Genomic DNA, 16,840 nt, shown 5'->3' with positions numbered 1-16,840 from the left:
CCTTATTTGTGTCTTACTATGAGAGAATATTACAATTAACTGAGGCTAAGACACCTCCAGTGCATTTTCGTCTGAAGACTAGACGCCCACTTTATATTTACCTGAAGATTAAACATCGAGAAACTAATTAGCATTACAAGACTTCTTCAATGTTTCCAGGAGTCATTAGGAAGAGTAATAATACCAAAAGTCCAGCTTCTTAACCCTAGATCCTTAATCAGCATGTTGGGGATAACCTAGACTGAGATTAAGGCTGTAAAAATGATCCTCCTCTTGGGATAAGAAAATAAAAAGCTTTCAACAAGTGGTGTAGTTGTAGCAGCAAGACGATGCATAACCGCCCTAAATATTTACCAGTCGTGTCCTAATCTTTCAGCACGGGATCAGCAGTCTCCTAGAGTATCCCCGAGTACTCGTCTTAGAAAACGGGAAACTCGTAGAAGATGGGAATCCTCGAGAACTTGCCAAGAATGTAGGTGGAGCGTTCGCCAAACTTCTTGCAAATGCGAATGACAACACAAATGAAGATGAATCGAGTAAAAGAAAGAAAAAATGTAAGGAGAATGAGAATAAGACAGACCGAGTAGAAAATGGAGGAAGAATACGACTCCAAGAGTATAAAAGCCAAAAAAAAACAGTAAATATCTAATAAAAACCTGAGATTATTTTACCAGTGACTAATTTAAGTGACGGTTCTATAAACAAACGACCATTACACTTTATTGTGATAGAGTTAAAACAAAAGACAAATAAACTGTGATGTTATTATAGTCATTATTGAACAAAGTATCGTAAAATAATGATACGATACAGAACACTGAATAAATAATTAAGTAATACCTAGAAAACTTGGAAGGAACTGAACCCGGTGTTAGTGATATCGGTAACGCATTGAATAGTATTGTATAAATTATTTGATGGTACTGAGAAGAGGTAGTGATTATTTACAGTTTTTCAATGATAAATTTATTGGAAAGTAAAACCCACTGACGAACATACTGTAAGTTGGTGATGAATAAAGGTGAAATATATAAGAAATGAAGTGTAGGACTATGAAAACTTCTGAGAAAATAAGTCAGTAAATCATTATTAATCGTGTACGCTGATTTGACCTTATTTGAGTCAATACAATGACTTATGTGAAGGCAATTGACTTCTACATTTAAGTACCAGTATATTAAATTAGTCCTAGCAAGTGACATCCATTTATAAGAGTTTGTCCTCAAATTTAAACATAGAAAACGATTTTACAATATGTAGTGGTTTTTATGGGAAACTGAAGTAAAACCAGTGCTTGTAGAACGTGTCCTTTTAAGGTTCTATGTTCTTTTGTTCCCACTCACACAAATAAGACCTTTGAAAAGTCCACTGAACCTTGGAAACATGAGAGCAGAAAGAACCAATGACTCATATCAGAACTAGTGCTTGATAAATCTTTCCTTTGAGGTTGTAAGTTCCCGTGAGAACGAAAAAAACTCCAGGGTTCAAACTCTCAACATAAGATGGTTACCTGACAGATGTGATAGATAAAAGGAATGTATTTATTGTCTCATTGTCACGTGTTTCTGTGTATTCTTGACTTTGTGTTGTACGTTCCTTTGTCATATTAGCGTTAGCTGAAAAGTGATTCCAGATACCATCAGTTAAAATGCACATTAAACCACCATCAATTATCTAATGTTTTCGATATTGTCAGCTGAAATACACATTAAACCATCCTTTAGCTGAGCTTAATCTAGATAAATCAGCTAAAATTCACTTTAAACTAATTTAGCTTTTTTATCTCGCTCGAGTAATTTAAATAAGATAAGCTGATACTGCGCTATAGACCTGCGCAGACTGAGAATTTAATGCCCTCTCAGCTCAAAGGTTGTGTCATTTGAGGGGACAGTTTTTGTGACGCTGAGAATGATGTATGTAAAGCTGTGAATATTTTACCTCATGTATGTACACGATTGAACACACACACACACACACACACACACACACACACACACACACGACTCATTTAATCATAAAAATTTGTATATATAAACCTTAAAAAACAGCAATGAATTTATATAGCACTACTAAATGGCTGTAATTTTCATTTTTCATCCAAATTCCACCTTTTTATCATATATATGTATAAATCATAATTCTATTTGTATATATAAATTGTTAAATGAAGACGAGTATTCATTTCCCCGACAATTTTCATAATTTATATTCCTGATATTTGTTTAACATGTGACATTAAGGTAACGATCTGCCTCTACTCTCTGTCTACTGAACTTGTCCAACATTTATCATCCACACCACTACTGCTGTTGCCTGAGTCATCCACACCACTACTGCTGTTGCCTGAGTCATCCACTCCACTACTGCTGTGCGCAGTGGACGCCTGCCCCACTAGGGGTCACAACTTAAGATTGAAGAAGCTACAAGTCCAGAAAAGTGTCAATGCAATTTTGTTTTCGATTGAGAGTTGTGAACTCTTGGAACAATCTGCCAGAGAGTGTTGTGACGGCACCGAGTGTGAGCTCTTTCTAGACCAGACTAGACCAACATTTGCGCAGGTACAGATATTTTCTGAAGCCAGTACATGCCTAGTTATTGACAACAGTGTATAACAAACAGCCAGTACATGTCCAGAACATTGCCAATAGAGTGTAACAGCCAGTACGTGCCAACAATGTGTAACAATTATTACTTGCCAACAGTGCGTAACAGACACGTGACCCCCCCCCCCTCCCTAATTATATGACCTAAGTATCTAATTTTTCTTTTCTGTACATTTCAAGTATTTCTCTTGAAGTTTTTACTAATCTTGATACTTCATTTGTTTACCTGTCAGTGTAGATTATTCTTAGCATTCACCTATAACACCACATTCCAAAAGCCTCCAACCTCAGAGCTCAGACATGAGGGCGTACTCAGAGTGGCCACCAGTAAACAGAGACCTCCCTCACAAGCGGCGAACAGACAGATCAGTGGCGAAGAGGATAAAACAAAGTACAGTACACCAAAGTAAAATGATTGCAATATCACAAAGAAATATAGAACGTAAGTAGACAGTTTCATAAATGAGATTAAATGCGAAACTTAAATGACTTAGAATGAGTTTAAAGGTGCTACCCTAGTATTAAAGAAACCAACCGAGTGTTACTTTGCTAACAACAATAACAACAACGATAACAATGATACTATGAGTCATTTGCGAGGGAAAGGTCGTAGAAGAAAAGTGTCTTAGAATTTTCTGAACTAAGGACTGCATAGATAGAATTTTCGAAATTCGTTTCATGGTGATAATAATAACAATAATTATCATGTAGTTAATTCACTTCCAACACAGTATGTAACTAGGTTCAATTTATTTCAGTGTTTTGTAGGCAATTTATCGTAATATAAAAGGAATTAACTAGTTTTATGAACAGGTCCACTGTAAATGTTCGTGTCAACTGTCAGCCTGTCATTTGTTGGACCAAAACTTGTAAACAAACTCAGCTGGCAGAGAAGTCCAGCCGAATTATGGACGATTACACGTTATTGGTAATTGGAAAATAGGTGAAACAGGTATGTATGTTTATTATAGTACCAGTAACTCATTTTATATAGTTTAATAAAGTGGCAAGTTGTTTAATGTTTATTTTGGCCTCTTGTGTGTTGGCCAGGTTCAGGCTGCTGCAGTCATCATTACTTTTCATTGGTCTTCTGGAAATAAACTGTTTAGTGTAAATGATCACTGTAGGAAACTGTTAATGTAGAGTTACTAGTGTATCACGTACAGTATTGTGGGTGTGTGTTAAGAGATATTATGGTACAGCAGCTGCCTGAAGTCAATAACTGGTCATTATTCGTAACTCTATTAATTTGGGTAAAGGTGAAGGAGACGGTTAGCAGTAGAAATTATGTATCGAGTCGCACCAAAATTTCTGGAAGTACTATTTGCATAATACTAAACACAGAAATGGAAACAACATTGTATAGAACTTAGCAGAACCTGACCTAACCAACATAACCTAACCAACTTTACCTATCATACCTACCTACCTACCGTACCTAACCAACCTTACCTATCTTCATAACTGGGGAGCTCTGCCCCAGGACCTCCCGGCATATAAAGCAAAAATAATTTACTTTAATATCTGGTACCAATGCAAAATGAGGGCTGTGGCTAACCCATCCGGTTTAAAATATTACTGTAGGGCAGGGGTTACCAAACTACGGCCCGCGGGCCGGATCCGGCCCGCGACGTCAGTTCATCAGGCCCGCCGATGGTACTTGAATTTGCTTGATAAAACGTATGGAACACGAGACGTTGTGATACAATTTAAATTTAAATATTATGTTTAGAATACTAGGAGATCTTCACACTAGGTCTGATGTAACTATCTTTTTGCTAACGTCGCCTTCTGTGATAACTTTTTAGTAAACAAATATGTTGGTTGTCTTTGTTTTATGTGCATTGCTCGCCACTCACCCATGATTAACATGGAATGCTAAACTTAGTTTTTCGTCTTTTTTCCCAGAGCTTTCGTTCTGGCTTGCAAGTATTGAAAAGAATGATTATGCGGCCCGCGCTCGTCATTCTTTCAGTTATCCGGCCCACTGTGAAAAAAGTTTGGTGATCCCTGCTGTAGGGTATCGTAAATTTCCACTTGTGAATAAGCAGGGTATGCTTTGTGAATATCAAATAGGGTGTTAAGATATCAACTGCGGATAAATGGAGTTGTGAATAGCTTTTGTCGCCGCTGCCCTCACTCTTGGTCTCACCTTCAGTGATTGGTTTATCACAATGCCTAGATCTTTTCCTTATCAACAGTGTCCAGGAAAGTGTTATTGACAGAATAGTTGTGATGAGGTTGTTGTATCCTATATGCAGAGTCTTACATTATGTAATGCTAAACAGCCAATGCCAATCTTGTAACCCTTTGAACAGCTCCAGCAGATCTTTTTGTATAGTTGTCACATCATCTTGTTACCTTCCCAAATATCTCCGTGTTGTCCACAATCATGACTACAGTATATACAGTAATATCTCCGTAAGCCGGATTCCCTCAAACCCGGAACTCTCCAATAGCTGGAATTGAAATTTTACGAGGGGCACATTTTCCGGAAAATTCTGAGAAAATTTTCCCGATACCCGGAAATTTCTGGAAAATTCCTGGGATGGGGGATATCTTCCGGGCCTGTAGTTTTCTGCTGCACTTTTTCTACCTTCCTTGTATACCGGGGTGCAAAATGATTGTACAGTAATAACCATAACATATTTGACAGATTGGTGAGGAGCGGGTAAGGGGTAGGTGTCTATAGTGACGAGTCTGGTGTTGCTATTACAAATAAAAAACTAATTTAAAATACTACAAGACAAGTAAAAAACAAAAGTAAGGAATACTCTCACAATGTAAAGTAACGGCTGTCGTGGTAAGTTGAATTAAGGCTGAAGCGACCTCACAACTCCCTGTACCTTCTCTCTCATAAACCATACGTTCCCTTTCTGATGTTATTAACAATTGTGTTACTTCAAACGACATTTGTATACAATCTAGATGAAAAATTACAGCTAAATGAATGTTTAATACAACTGTCATTTGCACAGATGCTGGGTGCTAGGCCGCCTCAACACTGCCAGTCACCATAGCAGCACAGCCTACCTGGGACACCACCCAAGCAACTCTCTAGCGATGGACCCAAACTCTGCACCTCCAGCTCAGCAGACTCCACTCCTCCAGCTCAGCAGACTCCACTCCTCCAGCTCAGCAGACTCCACTCCTCCAGCTCAGCAGACTCCACTCCTCCAGCTCAGCAGACTCCACTCCTCCAGCTCAGCAGACTCCACTCCTCCAGCTCAGCAGACTTCACTCCTCCAGCTCAGCAGACTCCACTCCTCCAGCTCAGCAGACTCCACTTCCCCAGTCAGGCCTCCTAACTCACACACAAATAAATATTTATTCCCTTTTTGTGTTTGCTTTTTATTTACAATATGTGTGTAGGAATGTGTGTGCATGTAAATGAGTGTGAAAAATGAAAGCAGTAACATATACAGGTAGTGTGTCTACCTGAAATGATGAGTTGAAATATAATCACAACACCCCGTAGCTCCGCCTCCGAAGATGTGTTGCAATTGAAAAGAATAATATGCTGTAAATCCTCATTTGTATAAGGAATTTGTAGATTTAAATCAACATTTACTATAGTGAATGAAGTGCTGTTCTTCATGTAGCATAAAAAAAATCTTGGGATATGGTCGGTCAACCCCATGATAAGGCTTACTACAAGCTTGCTCAGCTACTGTTCACTGTAAATGAATGGATTTCAACCGCTCAAAAATGCTATGCATATATATAGTTCAACCCCTTACATGTTTCATAAAAATTAGACCATGAAACTTGTAACTGTCCTTGAGCACAGTCGTGCCTCACCAACTGCACAGTTCTCATCCATAGCTTCTGTGTCCACAGTTTGTATTCTGTATAGAATACCATTCACCAACCACGGCATTTAATATCAGGTAACCACGGGTTAGTGCGGCATCTTTTTCCATCCGTGATCTTAAGTTTTCCCTCATATAATGTGAGGAATAAATAAAAAAACTTACTAAATAAAAACAGAAAAATTACTGCATTGCCATTTAGCAATCGTTTCACGAAGGACATAGGAGAAGCGGCAGCGCCCTCAGGGAACCTCCGAGAAAAGGCAGGGGTCCTTGCCAGGGACAGTGGCGATCCCGGGGGCTCTCCCAGCGACAGTGGGGATCACATGAACCCTCCGAGGGACAACGGCGATCCCAGGGGCCTTGACAGAGACAGCATAGCTCCCAAGGGCGGCGCTGACCCCAGGGGCCCTATGGCAAAACTGTCTTTGTGTCTTCAATAATACATACTTCCAGCAGTCCCTTACTTAACTGTGATTGGTGGACTATTCTTTTAACCCGCCAAATTACAGCCAATAGGAGCAGAGAACAGTCAGTCAGCACAACACCCCAACTTATGTTTTCCTGTTGGATATTATTCTCCATTACCTTGTTCAGAATGCGATTATACTGGAAATGTGATGGGCGGGGGTGTATTCACTGAACGTTGCTTCTCCCAGAGCTCTAAATAGTGCCAAAACTACAGCAACCATGGGCCCTCCCAGGGACGTGAGCGCTCCCAGGGGCCGTGCCAGGGACGGTGGCAACCCTAGGGGCTCTCACAAGGACAACAGAGTTCCCAGGTGCCCTCCCAGGGCCCTATGGCATGCTTGTCCGACGTGTCATAAATATTACATTCTTCCAAAGTCCCTTACTTAACTGTGATTGGTGGACTATTCAATTAACCCGCCAAATTGTAGCCAATAGGAGCAGAGAACAGTCAGTCAGCACAACACCCCAGCTTATGTTTTCCTGTTGGATATTATTCTCCATTACCTTGTTCAGAATGTGATTATACTGGAAATGTGATGGGCGGCGGTGTATTTACTGAACGTTGCTTCTCCCAGAGCTCTAAATTGCGCCAAAACTACAGCAACAATGGGCCCTCCCAGGGACGTGAGTGCTCCCAGGGGCCGTGCCAGGGACGGTGGCAACCCTAGGGGCTCTCACAAGGACAACAGCGTTCCCTGGTTCCCTCTCAGGGACGGCGACGCCCGCAAGGGCCTTTCCAGGGGCGGTGGAGCAAGCCAGGGCGCTCCTAGGGACAGCGGCGCTGCCAGGGGCTCTCCTAGGGACAGCAGCGCCCTAGGGGCTCTCCCAGGGATAGTGGAACCCAGCACAGAACGTGCTAGGGGCGGTGGCTCCCCCAGGGGATTTGCCAGAGGTGGTGACCCCCTCAGAGGCCTTGTCTGGGAAGCTGGCGCCCTCAGAGCACTTGCAAGGGGCGCTGGCGTTCCCAAGGGCTTTCACAAGGACAGCGACGCTCCCAGGGGTCATGCAAGGGACAGCGGAGCTCCCAGGGGCAAACCTGACCTCAGGGATAGGACCAAGGGTCCCCAGGGGCGCTATGGCATGCTTGTCCGACGTGTCATAAATATTACATATTTCCAACAGTCCCTTACTTAGCTGTGATTGGTGGACTTTTCTTTTAACCCGCCAAATTACAGCCAATAGGAGCAGAGAACAGTCAGTCAGCACAACACCCCAACTTATGTTTTCCTGTTGGATATTATTCTCCATTACCTTGTTCAGAATGTGATTATACTGGAAATGTGATGGGCGGCGGTGTATTCACTGAACGTTGCTTCTCCCAGAGCTCTAAATAGAGTAAAAACTACTGCAACCAGGGCCGTCCTAGGGACGGGAGCGTTCCGAGGGGCCGGGCCAGGGACAGTGGAGCTACCAGCAGCCCTTCCAGGGAGGGCGCTGACCCCAGGGGCCCTATGGCATGATTGCCTATGTGTCATAAATATTACATATTTTCAACAGTCCCTTACTTAGCTGTGATTGGTGGACTATTCTTTTAACCCGCCAAATTACAGCCAATAGGAGCAAAGAACAGTCAGTCAGCACAACACCCTAACTTATGTTTTCCTGTTGGATATTATTCTCCATTACCTTGTTCAGAATGCGATTATACTGGAAATGTGATGGGCGGGGGTGTATTCACTGAACGTTGCTTCTCCCAGAGCTCTAAATAGTGCCAAAACTACAGCAACCATGGGCCCTAATTAGGACGTGAGCACCCCAGGCCGTGCCAGGGACGGTATGGATCACACTGAACGCTGCTTCCCAGAGCCTGAGGCAAAAACCACGGGTACCAGGGCCGTCCTAGGATTGGAGCGTTCCGAGGGCCGCCAGGGACAGTGGAGCTACTGTTAGCCCCTCCTAGGAGGGCGCTGACCCTCAGGGCCCTATGGCATGATTTCGTTTATGTGTCATAACATTACATATTTCCAACATTCCTTAATACTTAGCTGTGATTGTGGGACTATTCTTTAACCCGCCAAATTATGTTACTTAGAGCAGAGAATAGCCAGTCAGCACAACACCCCAACTTATGTTTTCCTGTTGATATTATTCTCCATTACCTGTTCAGAATGCGATTATACTTTCGGAAATGTGATGGGCGGGGGTGTATTCACTCGAACGTTGCTTTCTCCCAACAGAGCTCTAAAATAGAGTAAAAAACCATTGTAACTAGGCTGTCCTAGGACGGAAATGTCTGAGGGCCAACAGGATTTGGTGGAGCTGACCAGCAGGCCCTTCCAGGAGGCGCTGACCCCAGGGCCCCGGCCATGGCATGATTGCTCATGTGTCATAAATATTACATATTTCCAACAGTCCCTTACTTAACTGTGGATTAAGGACGGCCTTTTTAAACCCGCCACCACAGCCAATAGGAGCAGAGAATAGTCAGTCAGCACAACACCCCAACTTATGTTTTCCTGTTGGATATTATTCTCCATTACCTTGTTCAGAATGCGCATTATACTGAAATGTGATGGCGGGGTGTATCTTACTGAACGCTGCTTTCTCCCAGAGCCTCTAAATAGTAAAAAATCATTGTAACCAGGGCCGTCCTAGGGACGGAGCGTTCCTGAGGGCCGGGCCAGGGACGGTGGAGCTAACAGCAGCCCTTCCAGGAGTGGCGCTGGACCCCAGGGCCCTATGGCATGACGTTTGCGTGTCATAAATATTACATATTTCCAACAGTCTTACTTAGCTGTGATTGGTGGACTATTCTTTAACCCGCCAAATTGAAGCCAATAGGAGCAGAGAACAGTCAGTCAAAGCAGCACACCCCAATTTATGTTTTCCTGTTGGATATTATTCTCCATTACCTTTGTTCAGAATGCGAATATACTGTTCGTGATGGGCGGGGGTGGCTCCCGGGAACGTTGCTTTTCCCCAGAGCTCTAAATAGTGCTAAAATCTGCAGCAAACTATGAAGCCCTCTAGGGACGTAGCGCCCCAGGGCCGTGCCAGGGGACGGTGGCAACTTAGGGGCTCACAAGGACAACAGAGTTCCCAGGTGCCCTCCCCAGGGCCCTATGGCATGCTTTGTCCGACGTGGCCGCAAATATTACATTCTTCCAAAGTCCTCACTTAACTGTGATTGGTGGACTATTCACTCCAATCACAAATTGTAGCCAATAGGAGCAGAGAACAGTCAGTCAGCACAACACCCCAGCTATGTTTTCCTGTTGATATTATTCTCATTACCTTGTTCAGAATGCGATTATACCCCAGACGTGAGCTCCCAGGCCGTGCCAGGGATTCCGGTGGCAAACTTAGGGGCTCTCACAAGGACAACAGCTGCCCTGGTTCCTCTCAGGGACGGCGACGCCCGTGGCCTTCCAGGGCGGTGGAGGCGCCACAGGGCGCTCCTAGGGACAGCGGCGCTGCCAGGCCTCCCTAGGGGACAGCAGCGCCCCAGGGCTCTCCCAGGATAGGAAACCCAGCACAGAACGTGCTAGGGGCGGTGGCTCTCCAGGGGATTTGCCAGAGGTGGTGACCCCCCAGAGGCCTTGTCTGGGGAAGCCGCGCCCCTCAGGAGCACTTGCAAGGCTGGCGTTCCCAAGGGCTTTCTGGCCAGCGAGACAAGGACGCTCCCAGGGGTCATGCAAGGACAGCGGAGCTCCCCAGGGGCAAACCTGACTCAGGATAGACCAAGGGTCCCCAGGGCGCTATGGCATGCTTTGTCCGACGTGTCATAAATATTACATATTTCCAACAGTCCCTTACTTAGCTGTGATTGCGGACTTTCTTTTAACTCCGCCAAATTATACCCAATAGAGCAGAGAACAGCCGTCAGCACAACACCCCAGCTTATGTTTTCCTGTTGATATTATTCTCCATTACCTTGTTCAGAATGCGATTATACTGGAAATGTGATGGGCGGGGGTGTGATCACCGAACGTTGCTTCCCAGAGCTCTAAATAGTGCCAAAACTATAGCAACCATGGGCCCCTCCCAGGACGTGAGGCTCCCCAGGCCAGCCAGGACGGTGGCAACTCCTAGGGGCTCTCACAAGGACAACAACAGAGTTCCCAGGTGCCCTCCCTAGGGTGCCCTATATACGCTTGTCCGACGTGTCATAAATATTACATTCTTCCAAAGTCCCTTACTTAACTGTGATTTGTAGGACTATTCTTACCCGCCAACATGTTAATAGAGCAGAGAACAGTCAGCACAACACCCCAAATTTATGCCTTTCCTGTTGGATATTATTCTCCATTACCTTGTTCAGAAATGTTATTTGGCACGAAAAATGTGACATGCGTGTATTTACTGAACGTTGCTTCTCCCAGAGCTCTAAATTGCGCCAAAACTACAGCGGTCAATGGGCCCTCCCAGGGACGAGGCCCTGAGGTGCCAGGGACGGTGGCAACCCCGCTCACAAGGACAACAGCGTTCCCTGGTTCCTCCTCAGGGACGGCGACGCCCGCAAAGGGCCTTTCCAGGGGCAGTGGAGCAAGCCAGGGCGCCCCTAGTGGAGTCAGCGGTGCTGCCAGGGCTCTCCTAGGGACAGCAGCGCCCCAGTGGGCCTCCCAGGATAGTGAACCAGCACAGAACGTGCTAGAAGTGGTGGCCTCCAGGATTTGCCAGAGTGTGCACCTCAGAGGCCTTGTCTGGGAAGCTGGCGCCCTCAGAGCACTTGCAAGGGCGCTGGCGTTCCCAAGGGCTTTCACAAGCGATGTTAGACGCTCCCAGGGCCGCAGTGAGCCCCAGGCAAACCTGACCTCAGGATAGACCAAGGGTCCCCAGGGCGCTATGGCATGCTTGTCCGGATGTGTCATGGGGCTATTACATATTTCCAACAGTCTCATTTAGCTGTGATTGGTGACTTTTCAACCGCCACCATGTTTCACAGGAGCAGAGAACAGTCAGTCAGCACAACACCCCCAACTTATAAGTTTTCCTGTTGATATTATTCTCCATTACCTTGTCTAGAATGTGATTATACTGAAATGTGGATGGGCGGCGGTGTATTTACTGAACGCTGCTTCTCCCAGAGCTCTAAACAGAGTAAAAACTACTGTACCAGGGCCGTCCTAGGGACGGAGTTGAGGGGCCGGGCCAGGAGTCAGAGGCCACAGCAGCCCTTCCAGGAGGCGCTGGACCCCAGGGGCCCTATGGCATGATTGCTCATGTGCCAACATTACATATTTCCAACAGTCCCTTACTTAGCTGTGATTGGTGGACTTGCTTCAACCCGGCCAAATTACAGCCAAGGAGCAGAGAACAGTCAGTCAGCACAACACCCCAACTTCCTATGCTTTCCCTGTTGATATTATTCTCCATTACCTGGTTCAGAATGCCATTATACTGGAAATGCATGGGCGGGGGTGTATTCACTGAACGCTAAGCCCCAGAGCCCCAAATAGCCAAACTACAGCAACCATGGGCCCTACCAGGACGTGAGCGCTCCCAGGGCCGTGCCAGGACGGCAACCCTAGGGGCTCTCTACAAGGACAACAGAGTTCCAGTGCCTCCCCAGGGCCCCATATGGTATGCTTTGTCCTGACGTGTCATAATACATTCTTCCAAAGTCCCTTACTTAACTGTGATTAGTGACCATTTTACCCGCCAAATTGCTGTTAACAGGAGCAGAACAGCTTCGTCAGCACACAACACCCCAAATTTATGTTTTCCTGTTGGATATTATTCTCCACATTTTGTTCAGAATGCGCATTATACTTTGAAATGTGATAAGCGGGCGTGTATTCACTGAACGTTGCTTTCTCCCAGAGCTCTAAATAGAGTAAACTGACAGTAACCAGGGCCGTCCTTAGGGACGAGCGTTCCGAGGGCCGTGCCAGGGAGGTAGCCACCAGCAGCCCTTCCAGGAGATAGTGCTGACCAGGGCCTTATGGCATGATTGCCTATGTCATAACATACATTTCAACATTCCCTTACTATGTATTGTGGACTATTCTTTAACCCGCCAAATTACAGCCAATAGGAGCAGAGAACAGTCACAAATACAACACCCCAACTTATGTTTTCCTGTTGATATTATTCTCCATTACCTGTTCAGAATACATTATACTGGAAATGTGATGGGCGGGGGTGTATTCATCAGGTCTGCTTTCTCCCATTTCCAATACAGAGTAAAACTACTGTAACTAGGCTGTCCCTAGGGATGAGTTGTTCTGAGGGGTCATTAGGACGGTGGAGCTACCAGCAGCCCTTCCAGAGGGCGCTGACCTAGGCCCCATGGCATGATTGCCTATGTGCTTATAAATATTACATATTTCCAACAGTCCCTTACGCATGTGATTGTGGACTATTCTTTTAACCCGCCAAATTGCAGCCAATAGGGAGCAGAGAACAGCCAGCCAAAGCACAACAATCTCAACTTATGTTTTCCTGTTGATATTATTCTCATTACCTTGTTCAGAATGCGATTATACTGGAAATGTGGGATAGCGGGTGTATTCATCAGAACGCTAAGCTCCCAGAGCTCTAAATAGAGCAAACCATTGTAACCCAGGCCGTCCTAGGACGTGAGCGTTCCGGAGGGGCCGGGCCAGACGGCAGGAGCTACCAGCAGCTCCTCCGAGGGAGGGCGCTGGACCCTCAGGGCCTTATGGCATGATTGCCTATGCCGCGCAATATTACATTTAAACAGTCCTTACTTAGCTGTGATTGGTGGACTATCTTTTAACCTGCCAAATTGGTTGTCAATAGACAGGAACAGTCAGTCAGCACAACAATCAATCTGCGTTTTCCTGCTTGATATTATTCTCCATTACCTGTTCAGAATGTGCGGATTATACTGGAAATGTGATGGGCGGGATGTATTCACTGAACGCGCTTCTCCCAGAGCTCTAAATAGTGCCAAAACTACAGCAACCATGGGCCCCAGGGACGTGAGCGCTCCCAGGGCCGTGCCAGGGACGGTGGCAACCCTAGCTCTCAAGGTATAAACAGAGTTCCCCAGGTGCCTCCCAGGGCCCTATGGCATGCCGTCTGACGTGTCATAAATACAGTATTCTTCCAAAGTCCTTACTTAACTGTGATTGGTGGACTATTCAATTAACTCAAATTGTAGCCAATAGGAGCAGAGAACAGCCAGTCAGACAACACCCCAGCTTATGTTTTCCTGTTGGATATTATTCTCCATTACCTTGTTCAGAATGCTTATTTTGTACTGGAAATGTGATATGGCGGTGTATTTACGAACGTTGCTTCTCCCAGAGCCTTTAAATTGCGCCAAAACTACAGCAAACACGGGCTCCAGGGGACGGAGTGTTCCCCAGGGCCGTGCCAGGGACGGTGGCAACCCTCGTAGGGGCTCTCAGAAGGACAACAGCTGCTCCCCTGCTCCCTCTCAGGGACGGCGACGGCCTGCAAGGGCTCTTTCCAGGTAGCGGTGGAGTGTTGTGGGCCTTAGGGACAGCGGCGCCAGGGCTTCTCCTTTAGGGACAGCAGCGCCCTAGGGCTTCCTGTGATATGGAACCCAGCACAGAACGTGCTAGGGCGTGGCCCCCAGGATTTGCCAGAGTGTGGTGACCCCTCAGAGGCCTTTGTCTGGGAAGCTGGCGCCCCCAGAGCACTTGCAAGGGGCGCTGGCGTTCCTGGGCTTTCTTACAAGGACAGCGATGCTCCCAGGGGTCATGCAAGGGACAGCGGAGCTCCCAGGGGCAAACCTGACCCCTGTGATAGGATCAAGGGTCCAGGTTATGGCATGTTTGTCCGACGTGTCATATATCAACAAGTCCTCATTTAGCTGTGGATTGGTGGACTTTTCTTTTAACCCAAATTACACCCAATAGAGCAGAGAACAGTCAGTCAGCACAACACCCCAGCTATGCCTTTTCCTGTTGATATTATTCTCCATTACCTTGTTCAGAATGCGATTATACTGAAAATGTGATGGGCGGGGTGTATTCACTGAACGCTAAGCCCTCAGAGCTCTAAATAGGGTGCCAAACTACAGCAACCATGGGCCCTCCCAGGGACGTGAGCGTTCCCAGGGGTCAAAGTTAGGGACGGTGGCACCCTAGCTCTCACAAGGACAACAGAGTTCCCAGGTGCCCTCCCAGGGCCCATGGCATGCTTGTCCGACGGCCAAATATTACATTCTTCCAAAGTCCTCATTTAACTGTGATTGGTGGACTATTCTCTTTTACCCGCCAAATTACAGCCACAGGAGCAGAGAACAGTCAGTCAGCACAACACCCCAACTTATGTTTTCCTGTTGATATTATTCTCCATTACCTTGTTCAGAATGCGATTATACTCGAAAATGATGGGCGGCGGTATTTACTGAACGCTGTTTCTCCCAGAGCTCTAAAATTGCGCCAAACTACAGCAACAATGGAAGCCTCCCAGGGACGTGAGTGCTCCAGGGCCAGCTAGGACGGTGGCAACCCTAGGGGCTCTCACAAGGACAACACCGTTCCCTGGTTCCTCTCAGGGACGGCCTGCAAGGGCCTTCAGGGGCAGTGAGCAAGCCAGGCGCCTTAGGGACAGTGGCGCCGCCAGGGCTCTCCTAGGGACAGCAGCGCCCTAGGGCCTCCCAGGATAGGAACCCAGCACAGAACCAGGCGGCCCCCAGGATTTGCTGAGGCAGGACCTCAGAGGCCTTGTCTGGGAAGCTGGCGCCTCAGAGTACCCTCGTGCGGGGCGCTATGTTCCCAAGGGCTTTCTACTAAGGACAGCGACGCTCCCAGGGTCATGCAAGGACAGCGGAGCTCCCAGGTAAACCTGACTTTGTGACAGGGACCAAGGGTCCCCAGGGGCGCTGCAGCATGCTTGTCCGACGTGTCATAAATATTGCATATTTCCAACAGTCCCTTACTGGCTGCATTTAGTAATTTTTCTTTTAACCCGCCAAATACAGCCAATAGGTGATGCAGAGAACAGTCAGTCAGCACAACACCCCCAACTTATGTTTTCCTGTTGGATATTATTCTCCATTACCTTGTTCAGAATGTGATTATACTGGAAATGTATAGGCGGCGGTGTATTTACTGAACGCTAAGCCTCCCAGCCTCCCAAATAGAGCAAAACTACTTAACCAGGGCCCTAGGATTAGGAGTTAAGCCCTGAGGCCGGGCCAGGGACAGTGGAGCTACTCAGCAGCCCTTCCAGGGAGGGCGTTGACCCCAGGCCCTATGGCATGGTTGCCTATGTGTCATAAATATTACATATTTCCAAATAGTCCCTTACTTAGCTGTGATTGGTGGACTATTCTTTAACCCGCCAAATTACAGCCAATAGAGCAGAGAACAGTCAGTCAGCACAACATCAAATCATATGTTTTCTTCTGTTGATATTATTCTACCTGTTCTAGAATGTGCGTATTATACTGGAAATGAGCGGGCGGGGTATTCACTCGAACGTTGCTTCTCCCAGAGCTCTGGGAATAGTGCCAAACTGATAGCAACCATGGGCCCTACTGAGGGACGTGAGTTCAAAATGTGCCAGGGATTGTGGCAACCCCAGCCTCTGGCCATGACAACAGAGTTCCTGGCAGCCTCCCAGGGCCCAGTGCTTAGTCCCACGGTCATGCTATTATATTCTTCCAAAGTCCCTTACTTAACTGTGTGATTGGTAATTTATTTTACCCGCCAATTACAGCCAATAGTATAGAAACAGTCACAGCACAACACCCCAACTTATGTTTTCCTGTTGGATATTAGCCCCTCCATTACCTTGTTCAATGCCATTATACTGGAAATGCGGACGGGCGTGTATTCACTGAACGTTAAGCCCCAGAGCTCTAAATAGAGTAAAAATCCATTGCAACCAGGGCTGGCCCAGGACGGGAGCGTTCCGAGGGGCCGTGCTAGGGACAGGAGCTACCAGCAGCTCCTCCAGGGAGGGCGCTGAACCCCAGGGCCCTATAGCATGATTGCCTATGTGTGTCATAACATTACATATTTCCAACATTCCCTTACTTAGCTGTGATTGTGGACTATTCTTTTAACT

The 16,840-nt window shown here is 46.4% G+C and overlaps 1 protein-coding gene across 4 annotated transcripts in view; it reads left to right on the top strand.

Annotated features, from left to right (window-relative positions):
• Positions 1–5,771, top strand: part of LOC121860404 (ATP-binding cassette sub-family C member 9-like) — a 33,454-nt gene extending 27,683 nt beyond the window's left edge. For 3 of the 4 annotated variants that reach the window (XM_042357553.1, XM_042357535.1, XM_042357543.1), the window contains exon 31: positions 377–2,169. In XM_042357553.1, the coding sequence (XP_042213487.1) occupies positions 377–649 (273 nt within the window). In that variant the 3' untranslated portion in view covers positions 650–2,169. Of the gene's footprint in view, positions 1–376; positions 2,170–3,416; positions 3,556–5,581 lie in introns of those variants that run through there. The other variant, XR_006087872.1, reaches the window with a different exon arrangement.
• Positions 5,772–16,840: the final 11,069 nt, after the last annotated feature.

The sequence above is a fragment of the Homarus americanus genome, unplaced genomic scaffold, assembly GCF_018991925.1.
Source record: "Homarus americanus isolate GMGI-L3 unplaced genomic scaffold, GMGI_Hamer_2.0 scaffold52839, whole genome shotgun sequence".
NCBI lineage: Eukaryota > Metazoa > Arthropoda > Malacostraca > Decapoda > Nephropidae > Homarus > Homarus americanus.
The sequence above is the reverse complement of the archived record's forward strand: the minus strand, read 5'-3'. Positions and strand labels throughout refer to the sequence as shown.